Source organism: Leptonychotes weddellii, chromosome 2, assembly GCF_054177405.1.
Source record: "Leptonychotes weddellii isolate Sample4059 chromosome 2, ASM5417740v2, whole genome shotgun sequence".
Taxonomy (NCBI): Eukaryota; Metazoa; Chordata; class Mammalia; order Carnivora; family Phocidae; genus Leptonychotes; species Leptonychotes weddellii.
In genome coordinates this window covers 68,803,295-68,824,900 of record NC_138370.1, presented here as the reverse complement: position 1 = coordinate 68,824,900, position 21,606 = coordinate 68,803,295, and the positions used below count along the sequence as shown (strand labels likewise).

Here is a 21,606-nt window from a genome sequence, read left to right as displayed (position 1 = left end):
CTAAAATTCAGATCACTTAAATTTAGCCCCTCCTGTTGGGTAGGTTTCTCTTTTGGTTCTCAACCCTGTTGCAGAGAAAACAACTCTAACCAAAAAGCAAGGGCGAATTTTGGATTTTAACATGATGCCATGGAGGAGGTATTGATGACATGGATACCTGGACGATTATGAAGCTTATGTGTTTTTAGGCATAAATGATATAATAGTACCGGAATGAATAAAGAGAAATCGAGAGAGACTTGGAAGGCATTATGAGTGCATCTGAAACCAGGTTAAAAATAAGCCACAGGTTCTCTTGTGATTTCTGAAACATCTCTTTGTTTAATCATAGAATTATTTCCATCTTCCATTCATCATAAATAATCCACTTTATTATTTCACCAGTCCTTTTGTAAAAATTTGGTATTTAGCATAAACAAACACTGAACATTAGCCAGAGGTGTGTTAGTTTTAAACAGAATAGGGAATTTTAAAAAAATACAGAATTTAAAACTTGGAAAAGAACACATGAAAAGATTAACATTATCACCCATTTAAAAAAATCAAATTTCGTAACAACCACTTAAAAAAAACCAAGTGGAAAAATGAGTAAACATAATCTATTTCCTTCATAAATACATTTAGACAAAAAAAAAATGCATAAACGGATAGCCTGACAGTGCATAACACAATAATAAAATATTTTGAGGTGAATAATTAAATCCCAATAAGCATGACTTACAAATAAATTTTGATTTTATTTTTTAATTCTTTATGGAAAAATACACCACAGTAACTGTGTAAAAAAAGAAATAGGCATAAACGTATCACTAAAGCCATCAAAATGCACTATGTAGAGATTATTTGAAAACAAACATGTTTTTTAAAGCATGTTATAGCATTTTCAGTTGAACCTTATCCCATAATCACACCTACTGTAGGTGTTAGACAATAGAGGTAGATAAGTTGGGGAGAAAAAAATCAGTATTCTAATGCTAGGGAGAAAGATTTTTATAGCTCAGACAGACAACCCCATTGCCTCTGAAATTCCAAGAAACTTGTAGGAACAAAACATGAAAACCTTTCTGTGCTCCATTCGTGAGCATTGAAATTACTGGAGTTTTAGATATAAGTGAAATTCTTGACAAACAGCCTGTTCACCACAGATTTTTGCAGAGTCTGGTGCTAGCCTTAAAATTTACACTGAGGATAACTCTTGTGAAATTTATGAGGTTCAGTAATACTGAAATGGTCAGAAGGAACACGAGATGAGACCGGGTTGTGACGATAATATGAATTTACGCGACTGATAAACCTGGTAAGTTTCTAAGGAAGGATCTTTTCCGTTGCTGACCACAGAGTCAGCGTCAGTGTGACCCAGGATGCCGATACTGTCTGTGAAATCAAGAGAGGACATGCAGAGAGGACGTGACAGAATGCTGGGCAGGAAACAGAGGAACAGTGTCCTTTAATTCTCTATATCGCTTTCTTCTCTATTTGGGTCCAGTGAAAGTTCGTCCAGCCACAGTGGAAGCAAAGATTGAATTCTCCTTTGAAAGCTGATGCCCAACTGGGGACTTGTTTTATTTGATCTTTTGGTTAATGAATGGTTTTGCATTTTCTGTGCCCATTTTTCTTTCCATCTGGCTAGACAGAATGTGTGTATGTAACATTTGTTTGTGTCCATGACCTTTATATTTTTATTTATTCATAAGAACAATATGATTTAATTTTAAGAAATTGTTGCAAACATTTGTCAAATCTGCCAAGGAAATTTTCATTAATAACTTGTCTCAAATGCCTTTAAGTGTGCTTAATTCAGGGATGAAACAGGCTGCTTCTGGCTAAAAGGGGCAATTTGTGCTCAGACATCTGTGTAACAAGAAAAAATTTTGGTTTCAGTTGTGGAATGTGAATATAATCCATCATTAACTGTTGCTGTTCTCAAACTGACTGTAACATTTTTACATCTCACATTTGGCTGTTAGGAGTTGGCAAGTGTGCTGGAAAACAGTTAAGAAAGAAATTATGGCGGAAAAAGGGAAAATAAATGAAAATTTTAAAAATCCTGAATACAAGTCCTATAGTTTACCTCAAAACTTCACTTACTTCTAACTCAAACATCAGGCTCTCTCTTTGAAGCAGCTTATAATAAATTTAAGACATATAACACCACAATCTCATAATGGGACTGAGGAATTTCTGTGTGGAAACTATCTGAAGGAATGTCTAAAAAATGATGTCAAGAAATGCAGATAACTTACGCCTTTCTGCATCTATGCAATCCATGACCCCTGCTGAGCTGATAAGGAAGAGACATGTCACAGTTGTAGAAACAAAGAATCACACAGTAAATCAAAGTATTCATGAATAAGACTGGAAATTTTCACTGTCATCAGAAGGGATTTTCCTGACGGTGTGACCTCATTTCAAACAGCACAGTGACTAGTGAAGGGTTGTATTGCACCCAAGGTGGTACGAGGGGAGCATGTTTGCTTTTTGTCACGATCATGGTTTCCCGTGCTTGGGAAAAAAAAATTAAACGTCTCCAAAATATGGTACCATCCCTGGCAGTAACCAACAAAGTAGGTTTTGGAAATAACGCTCCTGTCAAACACATTTTAAGGCACTTAAACTGTTATATCATATTTTTGTGTAAAAAAATAAAATATGCATCGAAGCAACATTCCCAAGTACAAGCCCTCAGAACTGTCTGCATGTGCAATCCTGCACATATATACATCGCTGCATGAAGAGTGCCTCCCTTCTTACACTGTTGGCCTCGTCAACTTCACTCCCTGTAAGAAAGGACAACATGATGTTCAGAGCTGGACAGTATCTATGAACAAAACGAAAGCATCAATTAACACCAGATAATTTATGCTACTAGAAGGAAGACGAAGCCCACCCACCCCGATAGCATTACCTAACCAACAATCCAAACCTCTGGACACAAACAGGTCCACCTGCCCACCTCACTGGCTAGTGGACTTTGTCATTTCTCCAGCCCCCTCTGGCCACTCATACCATCCCGCTGTACACTGGAGGGTGGCCGTGGGTCTCAATCAGTCCTATTTGTAAAGCAGAAGAGATACTCATGGATACCCTTATGATTGACAGTGTGTATTTATTTTTGTGGTCAAATGGGATGGGCAAATATTCCACGCTTTCTGGATTATTCTAAGGCAGCCAACACCTCCCGGGTTTGGAGTGGTTTCTGTGCAAAAGGAGAATGAACAGCATTGTCCAATTTAGCCTCCCTTTTGGAAATGCTTCTGTCACTCTGCTTTTAAACATTCAGAAGACAAACTTCATTCTGTTTAATTTGTTGTTCACTACAACTGCATATTTTTGACAGAATATTAGGATTTTTAAATACTTCTCTTCATTCTTTGTCAAAATTTATGTGTATCAATGCTGACCAACAGTGCGTATATACATCAACAGATATAAATGGAAGTTTTCAAAAGGGCTAAATAGTAATAGAAATAAAAAGGTACTAAACCGCTCCTCTACCAACTGTTGAGTGGGCGGACTGGAGCCCTGAGTGGTACCCAGTAAGGAATGGTAATCGCTACCATTCTGGTAAGTGGAAAAATAAATGAAGGTGCTGGGTGGGCTAACCTGTTCAGGTAGGATCCCAGGGACCTAGGGCACTCCTTCTAAAAACAATGTTGTATTTCTGTCTCGAGTGTCCCTGTGGTATCAGGGAAAGGTTTTGGGGACCAAACAGACCAGGGTTCTGGTCCTCACTCTAGAACTGACTAACCCACCCCACGTAACCTCGGGCAAGTTGCTCGACTCCCCGAGCCTCCTTCCTAAGCTGTCCAGAGGCAACAGCAGAGCTAGCTACAGTGTTGTAGACAGTAATGAACGACAATGACAATAGTGACAATTACAGCAGCTAGCTTTCATCAAACCCCTGCCAGAGGAGCCTCTGTAACTCTGAGGAGCAGATGTTCTCGTGAGTCTGAGGCACAGAGAAGTGAAATAAGCTGGCCAGGGTCACCCGGAGAGGAGTGGCTGAGCTCGCAGGCTGGCTCAAGGCCCACGCTCCGAACCAGGGGAAGATGGGGATGTGCTTAGCACACACAGAGATCAACAGGTGGTAGCATGGCGATTCCATTTTCAGGACACTAAGGACACCACACCGGGCATGCCCCCGCCACTGGCTGTCTCTTTCTCCCACTCTTCTCCGGGTAACAGCTGCTGCCTTGTGCCCAGGCTCGGGGCAGTCCTGTAACATCTGAGCTACTGGGAAGGAGCCAGCCCACAGCCCGCCGGGCGCTCCGATGGTACACACAGCATCGAAACTCTGTATGAATCACCGGATTTTATTTTGGCTGATAATTTAGGAAAGCAAATCTATAGATATCGAATAAGTTACAAGATTCTGAGCTAAGCGTGGTGAAATTGACATTGTGTGGGCTCCTATGTTAATTAAACTTTTTAAATGCTCCAACACATAGTTTCGCTGTGCAAACAAGTTACTAGGTGTCTGGAAAATTAAAAATAAAGTAGACATTTTAGATAAAGCCAGGTGCTACCAGATTTAGAAAGGCATGTGAAATCAGGACACGCAGGGAAGACGGGGTGGGGGAAAGAAGGTGTATACCTGAGAGGAGGGGTAGGATATTTTGAGTATATTCACCTTTACCCCATTGCAATATGTCCTCCAATGTGAGTGGATTTTTTTTTTTTTTAAAAAGCTTCTTAAAACTGCATTTTAGGTATACTTTCATAACAATATAAAACATGTAACCCTCAGTCCTCCTTTTCAAATTGATATGGATCAATGTGTCATTATTATTGTAATTGGTTAAGAAAATATGTACTTGAGGATGAGCATATGCTAGCAAAAGTTATATGAACAGCTAAGATTCAAAAATAGTATTTGAGTCTGATTTGGATTCAAATGAGATCTTTCCAGAGTCTCACCTTCTGCCTTGACACCATCCAAGACTTTATTGTTGGCACCAACACACTTCCCAGAAGGATCTGAACTGGGTGGTATATGAGCAGGGGCACAGATATTAGAGAGAGGTGCTCGTGGCCTGCAAACACGATCTTGAGCATTGGAATTCCTGATGAACAAAGAAGACAGAAAATCTAGAGGCAAATTCAGTCTGTCATCAAACTAAAGACACTCCATTAAAACTGGAACTCTGGACTAGGTTGTTACCATCTTTCCCCCTGAATGTGTTCATAGGGAATGTCTCAAAAGACTCATTAAATCTTTCCATCTTCCTTTCACTACCTAAAACTCTAAGCTCTACCCAGAACAGATGAAACTGACAAGGTGGTCAACATTCAAAGGCACCAATAATTCCCACTGCAAATTAGCAGGCTGTCTACCAAGGAGAGGAGAGAAGAGTTGCTTCTCAGAAGGCTGAAGAATATGAGTAAAGCAGAGATTCAAAAATGGATCTTTTCTTGCTTTGTCGTGAAACAGTCCGCTGGACGCCTGCCCGGCATCATTTCACGTCCCAAAGTTCACTTTTGAGAACTGAAAGGATATGGTAAGATAATATATGATATATACCATTATAAGTGGGAGGGCACTTCCGCTAAATGAACATTAATAGAGGCTTTGTGCCTTCTCTTTTGGCCAACGATCTCAAAGAGCTTTATGAGATACTATATGGCAGGTGAATTCTAAGATTAGGGCTGAATGTTTAAACCCCACAGTGAAGGTCTTAATGGAACTCAGGTAAATGAATACTACTTCCTGAGTCTACCATTCTATTATACCAAGGGCAAGGTCTGCAGATTTTGCAAACAGCTGCCTACAGTGTGTACCTATTAAGCTTTTATAAGAGAAATCAGACACCAGCAATTTGACTATTATTACCAATTGTTTTAATACGGCCCAGTTGTCAGAATTACTGTGTATGTATGTCAGCTTTTTCAATGGAATAGCTTTAATAGCTTTGCTTCCTTCCTGTTTCTTTGAGAACAGCCTCTGAGAAGGACCCAAGCTCCTAAACATGCACACTGATGGCACATAAATAACTTTTTATTATAACCCACTGAGGAAAGCTCTGCTTTTTCAATTATTTTTACCTTCTAATACATTTCAAACCTTTATGCAAAAATGTATTTCATAGCCGCTTTCTTTTTCATAGCCTCACAAATCATTGCCATAAACTGAAAACACTTAACTCGTCCCCAACAATCTCTCTCTCAAAGCTTGGAAAGTACATGTTTAGATTTTTGCACTTTCTGTCTTCTCACCAATATAAAAAACAAAAGAGCTTTCTTTTTAAAAATAATAGACTTAATCAATTGATAGTCGAAAAGCAGCATCTGATATTATGAACCTGGGAAGTTATCATGATGAGAAAAGAAGAGCTAAGCGTCCTCCTCCTGTTCCCAGGAGAGGTTATTTGGCGCAAAGGGATGATGCTCAGGAGCGCAGGGATGGGGGTGGAGTAAAAGCGGGGCTGAAGGAAGTACATGGTAGGAATATGGAGATACTTGTCCCTGAAAGTGATGACAGCGGGGGTTTCTGACCCAGCATTCAAGGACCATGGCTGCTGGGCTAAATCACTCAAACTACCCTTTCTTGGCGAAGACTCGGGCTCTGTCATTCCTCAGCAAGCTGAAGTGGGCTCAGTAACCAGAAATTGGCTGCAAGAGAGACAAGGTGTCTCAAGGTAAGCCACAGCAGAGATTCATCTTAGTGTGGGGAATTAGGTACATGAAGCTAGCAATAATGATGCCCATCGTCGTTAGTATGCCATGAGGGCTTACTAGATGTCATGTGCTGCCCAAGTGCTCTCCCATGAATGAATGAAGCCTCACAATAACCCTGGGAGGCTGGTGAAAACTAGGGTTCGCACCACGTTACTGATGAGGAAACGGACCTCAGGGTCAGGAAACTGTCCCAGGTGGTGGCGTCTGAACTGCAACCCACACAACCTGCATTTCTAGCCCTCTGTGCCAGGGAAGGTTCAAGGTCTCAGAGGTCTTCAGTTCAACGTGCCACGGGGATTGTAGCTTCATTAAGCAGAAATGCAGCTTTGTGGTATGCAAAAAACTTTCTTGTCCAGAGGTTCTTTTGGAACTCCTTCCTCTTGGATGCTTCCCAGAAGCACTTCCAGAAGCAGAAGTCTGCATCGAACTCCCCGGCCATCCATACCAGGATGTTCCTGTGACTTCATATGCTTAAGGAGCTAAGTGATTGCTAGGACACCCCCAGAAGTGTCTAGGGCACACAGACAGAAAGATGAAGCCAAGTCTCTACTCTCAAGAAGCTTTCAGTGTACAAGTGACCTTCTACCTTCTTTGGACCCTCATCCCAATTTGTGTGATGTTCTCTTCTGGCCCTGTGCTTGTTCTTCGGCTCTTGGGGCTCATCTTCAAACGCACTCTTCTGTATGTATGCCGCTTGGGGAAGGGGCTGGGGCTGGGGCTCTGCGAACACCACCCCTCCTTGTCTGCCCACTCCCTGGATGCTTCTGCCAGCAGGGGCACTAGAGGAAGGCTGGAGGAGGAGGTACTTGGGGCTCCTACGAGTAACAGCACCTTCAGGGGGCAGAGGCAGCAATAGTTGGCTCCAGCTAATAGCTCGCTGTGCCCCTCCTAAGAGGCCTGAGCCCCCATTTCCTCCTCCAAGCTCCTAGGCTCTGAGAACCCCAACTTCCCTTTGTTCCCCTAGCTCTTGCTACTTCCTGCGGTCTTTACTCCTTTTTGCCCTCACCGTCCCCCTTTCCCCCTTTCAGTTTTCTGACACTGTTTAATCTTTCCTACGTTGAAAGAGCGCTTTCAGTTTTCTTGACTGACCCTGGCGGTTACAGGAGCTTTCCTTCCTTTGCCTTGTGTTACAGTCACTCACCTCGCTTGACAAAGAGAAGGGATCCGTGATGACTAGCAGCTGCTACAGACGTTCGACGAATTAAATAGGGATTTCTCCTTGCTTTACGTGCCTGCAATACCTCCTCGTTAATCGTTAATCAAATTTCCTATCACTAGCACTCGAAGCGACTAATGTTAAAAATATGATTGAACATAATATAACAGAGAGAAAAAAAAGCCTAGCTTCCAGGGATTAGGACCCAAGTCCCTGTCATGTACCCTTGATTGTTCCTCTCCTGGGGAGGATGCACAGCTCAATCACTTGGTGAGGGAAGGGGGACCCCAGTGATTGAAGTCATATGTTATTTGTTTCGGGAATCTTTATCTTCCCTCAGTCTTAAAATCCACCTTACTTTTCAATCATTTGATTTCTACTTTCCTTTCCAATTATTAGGGTTTCTTTTCAATCTCCTATTTATCTGTATCTTTCCATCTTTCTTTTTCCCTGCTTTCCTTTCAGTCCTCCCCCCCCCCGCCCCCCAGGAGAGAGCTTCCAGTCTGCATTTTCATGTCCTCGAAGGTCAGTGTAGAAAGAAGTTGGGAGAAGCTGAGTGAGAGTTAACTTTTCCACGTTCGAACGTTCCATGCTCTGGTGGCCATCACTCGGAGGCAGTGAGTTCAATACGTCAGTTCTAGGGCATCTTTGCCACGTTGCCATCACCACAGGATGATGACGCAAAATTCAATAGAGCGAGGTTAGGAACCTGTAGGAGCCCCTGCACTCACCACACGGTGATTTCTGCCACTTGGTCATGAATTGGGCAAAATGTGATCTTCAAGTCAAGTCAGAACACCAGCGGTAGCTCTTATTCCAGAAGCCTATGTGATGTGCCCCCTCTCATCCTCTTCACTCGCTTGTTGAACAACTCACTCGATCATTCATTCCTTCAGTCAGATGAACTGCTCTGTGAAAGGGCGAGGCATGCCACGAGCGGAATGTGACCTAACCCTGCACGAAGTGACTTCCTGGGCGTCCCTGTGACCACTCACACCTCCTCCCCATAAGCTTCCTTCAGACCGGTCAGCTCTCAACGGCATTCCCACGCTGTCTCCACACCAGTCTCTGACTTTAGGTGTGTCCTCTCTAAGCTCTTTTCCGCTCTGTGGCCAGAGCGAGCACAAAATCTGATCCTATCAAACTCCTCAGGAGTCTGTGACCCAGGGGAGACCCCTAAGTGCGGTGCACGAGGACCCTCCTGACCTGGCCCCCATCCCTTTTTGTCTCTATATGTCACGCTCCTCCCCTCTCCTGCCTCCGTGCTCCAGCCTGGAGGAATGCCCGTGCTGCTCCCCATCACCCACCCCCCCGCCCCTAACTACGCCTTTACACAAGAGCTCCTTTGGCCTACAATGCCCATCCCCCACGTCTTGCTTCACCCACTCTTCAAGCCCTCAGCTCTTACGTCGCCTCCTCTGGGATGCCATCCTCAAAGTCCCAGGCTGGCCATCAGGTCCTTTCTACTCTATGCTTACCCAACCTGCAACACGCTCCAGCCTAGTGTTCACTGCACTTACTACCACCGGCGGTCTCTTCATCTTTGAGCATAGAGTAGGTGCTCAAAAGGAGTGTGTCGAATGAATGGATCTGTATTATTCCAGATTGCATCATAAATTTACTGTGCAGACTATCACTCCTTTTTCACTACATTCTTTAAGTAGGAGAAAAAAATGGCAATAATTTAAAAAAACCAAACAAACTTACTAGAAAGAGTTTTCTTTTTAAAGTAAAATTTAAATATAGGACTCTTTTCATCTTGCTATCACTGCAGTAATATAAATGAAGCAAATTAATTTTAATGCTCCCAGGTACTGATTCTGTGTCACCATGGTTGACAGGATCCAACTAGACTTTATGAGATGGCATTTGACTTTATGGAAGTGAACACGATGCACGCATTTACAATTTTACAGGGGCTTTAAGCTGTCATGCTGAAAAATGTTTATAAAACATTAATCAAAAAATGCCTCTTTAATACAATGCATTGTCTGAAAGATGTTAGAAGGCGCATATTGTAAATGGATTCTTTTTCTGACTAAAGTAATTTCCACCAAAAGCATTTCCCCATTGCTCTACAAGTACACTGTGTGGATAGATAAAGAGCACTTTCCCAGCACATTACTACCTGCTCCAAACACTTGGGAAATCAGTAATGTACAGCATGCCATGGTTCCATGTCACACATGACACATTGATCTACAATTATCCAACAGAGTTTGACACTGCAACATATTCCATAAGCAGAGCTTTCAACTGACATCTGCCAAGTAGGAACTTCAAGTGAGAGCTTTCTTCTTCTAACAAGCAAGTAAGGGGTTTCTTTTATCCTATACCCAGGATAGAAAGGATAAAACAATACGTACAAGAACAAGTTCTTTTTTCCTGCCTATTTTAAGTATGTTTATTTTATGTTCTCTGAATTAGAAAATTCCCTTTGTATCAATGTTCAAGTTGCAAGAGTTTATACTTTCTATTGGATGGACAGTTTTTCATGTTTCCTTGAGCAACATTTTTCTTTCTAGATTAAATATGGACTTTTATTTAACCCACACTGAAGGCTGAGCCTGCTCTATTGTTCATAATATAAAAACCAGCTACTTCACATCACTGTTCAGCTTACTTACTTGTGGGTGCACCATGTTCTCACCATCCACCCATCCGCTCATTAAAAAATACCTCTGGGGCCTCTGCCCGATGTGAGGCACTGTCCTCGTTGCTGCGGGTATCAGGTCAGTAGCATCGCCAAGGTCCCCGCCCTCCGGGGGCTCGCCTTCTGGTAGCTCTTGCCCTGATACCTCAGCTTTCCTCTGTCAGAGGGATGCATGTCAGCATGGCTTGTGTAACCCCCTCTGTCACTGGCTTACCCAGTTTCTACAACTGAGAGTTTGGGGATTATCTTTGTCTTCTTACCCCTTGACCAAGCCACTGAATTCTGTAGATTCTTTCCTCCAGCTGCCACTCTCCTTCCCCCTCAGTTTTCACTGCCACCTGCCTAATTCAGTGCCTCAGAAAATCAAGCCAAGATCACTCTTACAGCCTCCTGACATCACCCCGTCTTCAGACTTTTCCCTTCATCAATCCTCCAAACTCTGGCCAGATTCATCTTCCCCTAACCCACATTAATTAAAGCCAATAGCCTGCTCAAGAATTACAATGACTTTCCAGGGCCGATTCATCACATTCTCTCCCTATTCAACTTCAGTAAAGAACAGTTACTACAGCCACCATTTTGGAAGCGCTTACTGAATGCTAAGTGCTTTGCCTGCATTATTTCATTTAATCCTCACAAGGGCCCTGTGAAGTAGGGGCGATTTTCCCATTTAAGCCTGAGGAAACCGGGGTTTAGGGCAGTTAAGTGACTTGCCTGACATCGTACATCACGCATTCCAGTAGAGGCAGAATTGGACCTCGGTCTCTTTACCTTTAATCACTGAGCCGTGCCAACTCCATTAAACCAAACTCTCCCTTGCCAATTGCTGTCACTGGCTCGGGTCTAGCACTTTCTTATCTTTGTAAGAGCTGAGCCTCTGCTGGATCTTGCCCCTTCTCCCTAGTGCCTAAATCCTGTGGCTTCATTCAGGCTCAGCTTTCTATTTCCTCCACCCTGAGGGTGACCTCTCTACGGATTTCTTCCTCTTTTGAGGAAAGAAGTCGCTCTTCCTCCTGGCATCAGCTAATGTAGCATTTGCTGATGCTGCCATTATTTTCTTCGGGGTAGGTTTTGTTTTCCCCTGAACACAGGCAAAGTATTACATTTCTCCTTTAATCTCCTGCAGTATTTAAGCACAGGACTGCTACTTAATAAATGACTGATTATTTAAGAATAGGTACTAAAGTAAGATTTCCTATTTAAAAGGACAGGATATAGAACAAATATTAGTTGCTTTGCTAGACTGCAGAGAGAATGCCTCCACACACCCCTTGGGGAGAGGACTGTACTTCCTAGCATAAAATTTGCTGTGGTGGGAAGGAAAGAAACTGGGCTGACCGAGGAACACGAAATTTGAAAGGAGTATTGAAGTGTGGAGTAGGAGAGGAAATACATTGAAAAACGCCGTCTGCGTCCTTTGAAGTCTCATATTACACTTAGGTGCTCACTTAGCTAAGATCGCGCATATTCCAATCACCTGCATCATTTCCTGTCTTTCAGGGGTTCATTCGCTGGAATTCACATGACCTGTTGTCCATTTAAAGGCTTTCTTAGACTTTTCACTGAGTTTTGGAAAGAGCTGCTGGAAAATCTGGAATCCAGTTGCTTCTCTCCTCAGTTGTCATGGTGATTTCCCGCTTTTGTTTAGTCTGTTCTTAGTTAGAAACATCCATAAGTTTACTATCTAAATGTCCCACACATTGTTATTTGGAGTCTATCTCTTCCTCAGTCAATCTCTCAGAAAAGACCATGCTTGCCTTTAAAAGTCATTGGGATAGATGGTCTCCCCAATCATAACATAATCCAGGAAGGCAGTCACTGTTTGAGGAACAGAGACACTCTTCTCTAGCATCGCTAAGTGCCAACCTTTCTCTCTCTCTCACACACACACACACACACACACACACACACACACACACACACACACACACAGAGTCCTTCTCTTTAGAGACAAACAGTCGCAGAAAGTCAAACTCACTGGTGCTAATTTATGTCAATTACTAAACAAAGGAGCAATTACATGCCATTTCTAGAACACAAAATGATGCCATGATAAAGTACAACAACAGTTCTGGAATTTGGTTAGAAAAGGCTTTCAGTCAGGATAACCCTAAAGCAGGCTAATTTTCAGTAATACAGCTGTCACTTTCATGAAGCGATTTATTATCTATTATATCCAGTAGCCTACATGAGGCAGGTCAGTGTAGCAGTTAAGAAGCCTGACATGGGGGTGGGTGGGTAGGGGGTGGGGGGTGGGAGGGGGTGGGGGGTGGGTGGGCTAGGGGAAGAAGCCTGACACGGGAGTCAAAGAGCCCTGGGTTAGAATCCCATGTCTACCACTTACCACCTGCGTGACCTCGGTTGGGCAACTTATTCAACCTCAGTTTTCACATCTGTAAAATGTACTTACTTCGCAGGTTTTTTTTAAAAAAAAAAAATGCTAAGTGAAATAATGCTCAAAGTCTTGTAAGTAGTAAGTCTTCGTCCATTATGTGTCAGACACTCTTCTAGGTCCAGTGAATTAATGGGTAACCGCCCCCCTCCCACTGCCTTCAAGGAGTGTATGCTCTTACTCATTTAACAGGGAGAGAAGATAGAGAGGACCACGCCAGATCTAGGCAAAGAGCAAATTCCACCCAATAACAACATCATGATACATGGCAGTGAGGGAATGCAGCACTGCTGTCTAGGAACACAGTGGTTAGGCAAATGGATTCAGTGAACGTTTGGGGTATTCTGATTTTTGTCTCTCTTTTAGTGCGGGTAAAAAGAAAGGCCCCCTACTTCTAGATCAATAGGTATGGCTTGGCTTGCTGCCCATCTGAGGCCTGCTGGATCAGTTAAGAGCTCCCCTAAGATATGGCCTTTTGGAGCAGGAGCTATTTAGTCTGCACAGCCCCCCAAATTACATTCTGCTTATAATCCTGACTATTCCAGGACTCCCCCCAAACATACGCTGGTATGTTCCAAAGGCTGGCAAGTTACCTCCTGCCGATTCCCTCAGGAAGGGGGAAAGGATGTCACAGATTGTGTGATCTGTTCTCATTCACTCCCATCTCAATGACTGGTCTTCTGCTCAAATTCTCCAAGGTATTTTAGTATGTGGATTATGCTGCTTTACCGTTGCCAATGATTTACATTTTACTTGCTTCCCTGTTCTTCTTGTGTCATTCCATCTTTAACCGGAATCTCCTGCCATACTATCTTTGCTATGACTGTACCGCAGCATTAGAAACTCGACTGCTGCTGTATGAGACACAGAAGGAAACATTTTTGTCCTTTTTGTACCAAGAGTCACCCAAAATGAGGTACAACTAAGTAACATATGCAAATATGAGCTCTCTAGCAGTTTCCCCAGTGTCCCAGTGTGGGGTTCATGGAACCCACATAGATGCTGAGCGGTTCCAAATTGCTGAATACAAAGGCAACAATAGCAGCTCCGGGATCTCTGACAACCCCCCCCCCCCTTTGGCTAGACCTCTGGCAGAAAAACATGATCATCTCTCCCCAGTTTAATAGGTATGTACAAATGGAATTTTAATTTCTAACCTCTGAAGCCTGAAAAATGTCATGCGGTTATCTCTGGAGATTGCATAGGAGAGGGAACGGGACACTTTAAAATCCAAAGAGGAGATGTCAGCAAACGTGCTTCACAAACTGGCCTGTTTTCCTCTCAGGAGCTCATGCTGATCGCTAACCACCCTCCCCTCCACAGTTAGGAAGGTTTTAAATGTCAGATTTCTTTTCTGATGATCAACTTGGAGAGATTTATCCTTCATCCTTCAAAACCAGAACCCAAAAATATTTCTTTTATCCAAAAGGGAGAATTAGGCCTGGGCGAGCAGGGCAATTAACAAGTGTAAGGTTACAAACCACACATCTAAGGCCATAATTAAGAGAAAGGAACCATCTTTCCAGGAGTCCAAAGCTTTAGGAAAGAGAGAACAGTGTTCATGTTTTAGTCTTTCAACAATCCCATCTTGTATGGGACTTCAGAAGCCACATCTGGAGTTCACGGATATTCCTGATCTTCACTTGTAGGTTGGTGAGGCAGAATACAGACTGTAGAAGATAGTTACGCAGGGCTTGCTCTGGCTCAGACAGCATTTGGAGAGTGTACAAACATCAGTTCGTTCCCTCCTCACATCTATAGTGTGTGTAAAACTTCCATTCTTATCTCCATTTCTCAGAGGAGGAACCTGAGGTAGCAGTCAGGACCAATTTCCCCAAGGCCAGGCACAGCTAGTGACCGGAGGGAGCTGGGATGTGCATACAGACTGGCTCCAGCATCCGTGTTCTTCAACCAGAATTCTGTGCCTGCAATGCCTGAATGCTAATTTGTCACAGTGCTGAGGGACCCCAGAGAAAAGAGATGCTTGATAATATTAACACCGAAAACAGAGGGGGAAACCTAAGAAAAATAACATTTACACAAGAAAAGTCTGAAAGGAAAAGAGAGGGACTCCTTTCAACAAAGGTGCTTATGTGGCCGGCCTTTTACTTGCTTCAAATAAAAGGTGGTTTTATGACCATTTTTGGCCCATTAGGAAAATATTAAAGATGGTGTTTTAGTCTTCAGTTACCTGGGCTGTAAGCCCTTCACTTTGCTGAAAGTTTTATGTAAATAAAGATGCAAGACAAGACCAAAATGAGCAGCTGGTGTTATTTCTGTTTTGAAACAGGTACGTTCTGATTGGAAAAGACGTTTAATGAATGGCCTGAGCTGGCTCACCAGATGCTGACAATGGAACATTTAACTCTACCAATTGAAGGTTTCTGCCTTGGAAGATTAGGTACACCTTCACCTGTCTGACAGCGTTGTAGGAGTAATTAGCAAGCAGAGAATTCCAGAATGAATTAAAGAACTGAGCCACGGAGGCTTCATTCAAATGCTGGCTGTGTCTTCCAGGAGGGGTCACCATATTTACGGAGACAAGGTGGGCAGGAAGTAGATTGAGATTACTTCTTTTCCTTTACTAGGCTGTGAAGGAAGAGTCTTTTGTCTCCTTAAGAGAAAATCTGGCTAATATTCATGCTCACAGGATGTGAAAACATCAAAAATAGACTGAGGCTTTCATATGACAAAAATAACACAAGGTCATCAAATACGTTTAACATGGTCACCAATACAGAACTGGCCCCTGGCTCAGAACAGAACTCACTGAACTCTGGCTCTGGAAAGCCTTGTTTAATTTTACAGAATTTATTTAGATATGTTTTTATAAATGAAGAAAAACACTGAAATCTTTTTAGTCCAAGGCAAAGAGAAGCTGATGGATAGGACATGTGCTTTCATGGATTCTGGCACAGCTCCCACCCTCTAAACTTAGTGCTCCCTAAAATTTTGCACTGGAGATCCTCTTACTAGTGGATAGTGGGACTTCCGGAAGGGCTTCCAAGTCTTAGTTAAGTGGTAAATGTGAGTAAGCTGCGACACAAATGCACAGTATTTTTTTAATATACATTTTTTGTTTTGTCAACATGGCCATTAATCACCCTCTGGCAGTAATTTTTTTCTTGACGGTACCATGTTTATGATGAACATCAACCTCAGAAGAGATGCCTCCTGACACAAAAGAATGAGGCAGTTTTGATTTGGGGATTAGAAGTCAGGACTGTTTATCCTTAAATCCATCTGTTTTATTTTTTTAAAGATTTATTTATTTATTTGAGAGAGACAGAAAGAGAGAGCACGCAGGGGTAAGGGGGAGAGGGACAGAGAGAATCTCAAGCAGACTCCCCGATAAGCACGGACCCTGATGCACAGCTTGACCTCAAGACCCATGAGATCATAACCTGAGCCGAAATCACAAGTCGGACACTCAACTGACTGAGCCACCCAGGCCCCCCTAAATCCATCTGTTTTAAAAAGGTTGACCGAGGTTTCTGTGGTTTAACTTGGCTAGGTGATGTCCTACTAACCCCCTCCCGCCCTTTATTTATTCTGAATGATATAAAAATTGGGGAGTTAAGGCCTCATTTAGAAGGCTTTTAGGCAGAGGAAGAAATTAAGAAAGACCTAGGAGCCATTTCTGGAAATAATGATGTTTTTCTAATCCCCTCTGTTTTCCTTGACCTCTGAATACTTCACTAAGAGAACTGTGGTTTTGGGATGCTTGGGTGGGTTAAGTGTCTGCCTTCGGCTCAGGTCATGATCCTGGGGTCCTGGGGTCCTGGGATCGAGTTCCGCATTGGGCTCCTTGCTCAGCGGGGCGTCTCCCTCTCCCTCTGCCTGCCGCTCCCCCTGCTTGTGCTCTCTCTGTCTCTCTCTGACAAATAAATGAATAGAATCTTAAAAAAAAAAAAAAAAAGAAAAGAAAAGAACTGTGGTTTTTCACAAGTCAGTACAAACAAATGGCCACTTTTATCAACAAATGAGTAGGCATAACCCTATGTTGCAGTCTTTCTGGAACACAATAGTGCATAAATGCACATCGACACAGAACGCGGTCCTAATGCAGTGGTTCTCAGCCCCAGCTACACCTCACAATCACCTGGGTTTTTAGAAAGTCTCTATCCTGAGAGAATCGGAGTTAATAGCTGTGGGCAGGGGTTGGGGCATCATGGTTATTGGACGGCTCCCAGGTGATTCTAATGTGAGCTGGGCTGAGAAGCCAGGTCTGGTAAGAAGGGGGATCAAGAGGACTCTGGAGGATTCTGGAGGGAGACAGATCGGCCCGTGTGCCGGTTCTGCTGTTTTCCCACTGTGTGAACTGGGGTGAGTTATCTGACCTCACGGAAGCAGAGTTTTCTTCTCTGGATGATGGGATCAGTAACAGCTACTGGGCAGGGCTGTCGTGAAGCTTACCTGAGATAAGAAGGCAACGTATGTGCTTAACCCAGTGCCTAGCATGTAGTAGGCACCACACGAACACGAGAGCCTGCTCCTTTTAAGGTTTCAACGTGTCTTCGCATCTACTTTTCTGATTTAATGTTCACCTCAGCCTTGGGAGGCAGGAGAAAAATACAGGCCTGCAAGTTTGGATGTCAATATGTCTGGCTGATTTAGAATTTCATATCATTTTATTATAAAAATAATTTCATCTCCTCTCTAACCTCTGCAGTGCCTCAGGGCTCGGTCCTCAGAGCGTCTTTCTCCTCTATCTCCATGATCCTTAATGATCTCATCCAGTCTCTGAGCTTAAAATAGCCTCTATATGATGAAAACTCCAGACTCACGGGGCCAGCTCTCCACTGGATGTTGAGAAGACATCTCAAACTTAGCATGTTCAAAACGGAACTCTTGACCTGCCCCCACATCCTTCTCTTCCACCACCAAAATCTGTTTCTTTGCCATCTTCCCTAATCCAGTAAATGGCAACTCCATCCTTCCAGCCCCTCAGGCCAAACACCTTGGAATATCTTTAATTCCCGTTTTCCTTACAAGCACATCTAGTTTATCAGGAAGTCCTATAGCTCTGTGTTCAGAATATGTCCAGAATCCAACACCACTTCCACCACTATTACCTTTGACCTTAAACTCCTGTCTGGATTAAAGCTTCAGAACTGGCCGTCCTGTTTCTCACTGCTGTACCCCTCCACCCATCCAGCCCCAGGAGCCACAGGGGTCCTTTCAAAGTGGACGTTGGATGTTGTCACTAGTCTACTCAACCTTCCAATGGCTTCTGCTCTCATTCTGAGTAAAAGGTTAAGTCCTTATAATGGCCAACAAGGCCTTACACGATATCACTCACCCCTCTCCCATTACCTTGTACCACGCCTCCTGCAGCTCTCTCGCTCCCTCATTCCCCTCGCAGAATACCGGCCCCTTCCTCATCCTCCAACTGGCCAAGCACAGTGTCACCTCAGGTCTTTCGCCCTCACTGCCCCTTCCACTTGGAATCTCCTTGCCCTAAATACCCACAAGGCTTGCTCACTGTGTCCTTCCAGTCTTTGATCCAATGGCCCCTCTAAACCTAAAACTTTCCCACCTCCACCCTGGCACTCCTATTCTCCTTATTCTCCTTCCTGTAATAACAATTCTCTCTTTTCGTATGACACTTACCATCACCAGATGGTTATATGTTTAACTGTTCGTCTGCTTAATCCTACTGGAAAGGAACTAGATAAGGGCAAGAACATTTTTGTACTTTGTTCACTGCTGTAACCCATGGGGCCTGGAACAGGGCCTGGCATACGAAGGCACTAAGTAAACAGTTGGTGAGTGAATGAATGGATCAAGGAGACTGTGTTTTAAAAGCACCTTTTCATTGGCACGAGTGCTTCCTGTTTGGTTTTGCACTCACTGTCAGTGCAGAAGGGTTTGTTTTTCTACTAATATTTAGGCAGTTTGCTCTAGCAGTACGAGAGTACTAGTACTAGGGGGGACGAGCTGTAGTACAGACAGCGCTAGGACACAGAGCAAACGTGCAGCAAAGGCAGCTCTGGCAAGTGTCATGGCTACACTATCATGACCGTGCTCCACGGCTTCAGGAGAGATGACATTCCAAATGAGCTGGCTTCCAGGGACCCAGAGATTTTTTGAGTTGTGTCCAAGTTTACATCTCCACTTGCCCCCAAAGTAACATGTCAAAAACCTACCGAGTACCCCGTGGCTTTAAAAAGTGGGCAGCTACCTTTAATTAATGGCTGGAGTTGTGTGGATGGGGGCTGTAGATGGGGACAAGGAGGCAGTGGGTGTCCCCCTCGTTTTGCAGCTGCAGGCTCGTTTATTCTTTGCTGTAAAGAGGCATGGAGCTGGCTGTCATTAAATACATGCAAGTGGGTTTATAGTATCTGGTTCAATTAAGGGAACTTCTGGGAAGAGATGTGACCAAATAAATAATTGGAGAGATGCAACTCTGAAATGACAACTACTATTCACAGGCCTCTGTTTGCGAGTGGAGATGGAGAGATATGAACTTCAAGTGAATGAGATCTCCTGGGTGAGGGTCTTCACTTCAAACACAGTAAACAACTGTTGTTCTGTGATGCACATTTTAGTACTGCTATGGGCAAACTTTCTAAATATTAATAATAATAATAAAGACCAAACCCCTCTGCAACCGGCCGCAAATGCAGAGCTAGTGGGAAGCACTGGGAGATGGGCCGTTGTCGGCTCTCCTGGACGTGGCGAAGCCTTCATCAGAAAGGACCAGCCCCCGAACACCACAACGGGCTCCTCTCCCTTCTTGTGGCATTTCCCTTTCAGAAGCATGGAGTGTATGTGACTTTGGGTGCATTACGGATTATTAATGCGTAAAACTGATCTCTGTAGAGCTACCACTATGATGGGGTGGTTTTTACTTTGAAGTAAATATGAAACTCGGGAAGTGAAAGTCTGCACTAACTTAATGCCACTAAGAGTCGACATTCGAAGCACACAGGATAAGGACTTTGTATATCGTTCGAGGTGCCACCATGAGCCAAACTCGGCTGCAGTAAAGCTGGTGCCGGTAAACACCGGCTCCTCTTGCTCCTGCCCCGTCACTGAGGCTGAACGAGCGGCGGACAGCTAACACACCCTTCCTAGAAATTTCTAGAAGCCTGGGTGGTGTGATGGAAAGGATCTGGTCCTTGATGTCAGAGACCTGGGTTTAAACCCTGACCACGCCATCTACCAGCTATATGGTCAGGTGACCTAACCCTAATACCCTCAGTTTCCACATCTGCTCAAAATGAGGTTAAAATAACTGTCTCAAAGGGGAGTTGGAGGTGTTAGTGAGGCAGTGCTTGTCAAGCACCTAGGACGGCACCTGGCACAGATGCTGGCGACTAGGATTATGATTCTGGTTAGAAATAGCATTATGACATAGTATTGTGGGGCTCAGATTTAGTCCTTTACAGGACTGAACAGAAAGGGGCTTGCTACTGAAATCATCCAGGGTGAGATCTAAAGCATTCCTAAAAGTTTTGAGAATGGTGACTGCTGAGGACTGCCACGGGGACTGAAACCTCCTCGCTAGGGTACTGCCAAAACTCCCCTGGCCTTCACCTGTCCCCTGGCCTTACAACTTCTGGGTAAGTGCTTATGGTTCTATTTGGGTTGCTGTCCCTTTCAGAGTGCTGACTTCTGGAAAGCGGTGATTTTATCTTGTGTTTCTTTTCTTTTCTTTCTTTTTTAATTTTAATTTTATTTTTTAAAAAGGTTTATTTATTTATTTCTGAGAGAGAGAGAGTGTGAGTGCATGATGGGGAGGGGAGGGAGGGGCAGAGGGAGAGAGACAAGCAGACTCCCCGCTGAGCCGGGCTTGATCCCAGGACCCTGAGATCGTGACCTGAACTGAAATCAAGAGTTGGAGGCTTCACTGACTGAGCCACCCAGGCACCCCTCTTTTCTTTCTTTTTCAAAAATCTTTCCACAGTATCAATTATATTGTAAGATTTTCTGGGAAAAATCATATATATTTCCTTTCATGAAGGGACTTAGGTAAGGACAACTTTCAAATACCAGGCATGCTGAAATTATTTTAAATATGCTTAAACTTTACTCTCAGCTTAAAAAAGAAAGCTTCCCTTTTGGAGAGACTGCTAGGGATGATGGGTGGGCACTAAGTGAATGGCTTTCCTTTGATCAGGTTATGCCCTGTGAAATACTGGCATACTTCCACATCCAAATGCTGTGGTTTAACCACATTGATGCAAAGGGAACTCAAAAGACCTTTGAAGTTCAGGCACAAATATAGATATAGATTAGAAAAACAGGAGCAAGTTTTTGTCCTTCCTAGACACAACCACAGTATCACATACTGAAGCTGTGGAAAGAGGAGGTGAATGATTCCAAGAAATCGGAGTTCAAGCCTACTGAGTTGTTTTAAAAATTTTATTGTTTGTCTTTTTATGCTACTTTGTAGTATGTCATGAGCATCTATGTCCTAAGTATCTCCTTTTGGCTAATAATGAGATAAAAAGTATCCACATCATGGCCAGAATAAAGTTAAAAACAAAACAAAACAAAAAAACAACACCCCAAACCAACCAAGCCAAGTTGATCCAGACTAGTTTCCATTATCATAAAAAAGCGCTTACACAAAACTTGCCTGAATGCTCTGCTAGGTCAAAAGCTTCCCTAAAGACCTGGGTGGGTGAGCCAGCAGCTCTGGAAACCAGGAGGTGATTCTGGATGCCTGTATTATGGTGGCTCTAAACTTTCAGGTGCATAATACTGTTTATTGGTATGTTT

The 21,606-nt window shown here is 43.5% G+C and overlaps 1 protein-coding gene across 4 annotated transcripts in view; it reads right to left on the bottom strand.

Moving 5' to 3' along the window:
* Window positions 1–301: 301 nt before the first annotated feature.
* SLC10A7 (solute carrier family 10 member 7) overlaps window positions 302–21,606 on the bottom strand; it is a 250,575-nt gene continuing 229,270 nt past the window's right edge. For all 4 annotated transcript variants that reach the window (XM_081811798.1, XM_081811800.1, XM_081811799.1 and 1 more), the window contains 2 exons: window positions 4,918–5,063; window positions 302–2,777 (listed from right to left, as the gene is read on the bottom strand). In XM_081811798.1, coding sequence (XP_081667924.1) covers window positions 2,748–2,777; window positions 4,918–5,063 — 176 coding nt within the window. In that variant the 3' untranslated portion in view covers window positions 302–2,747. The remainder of the gene's footprint in view (window positions 2,778–4,917; window positions 5,064–21,606) is intronic.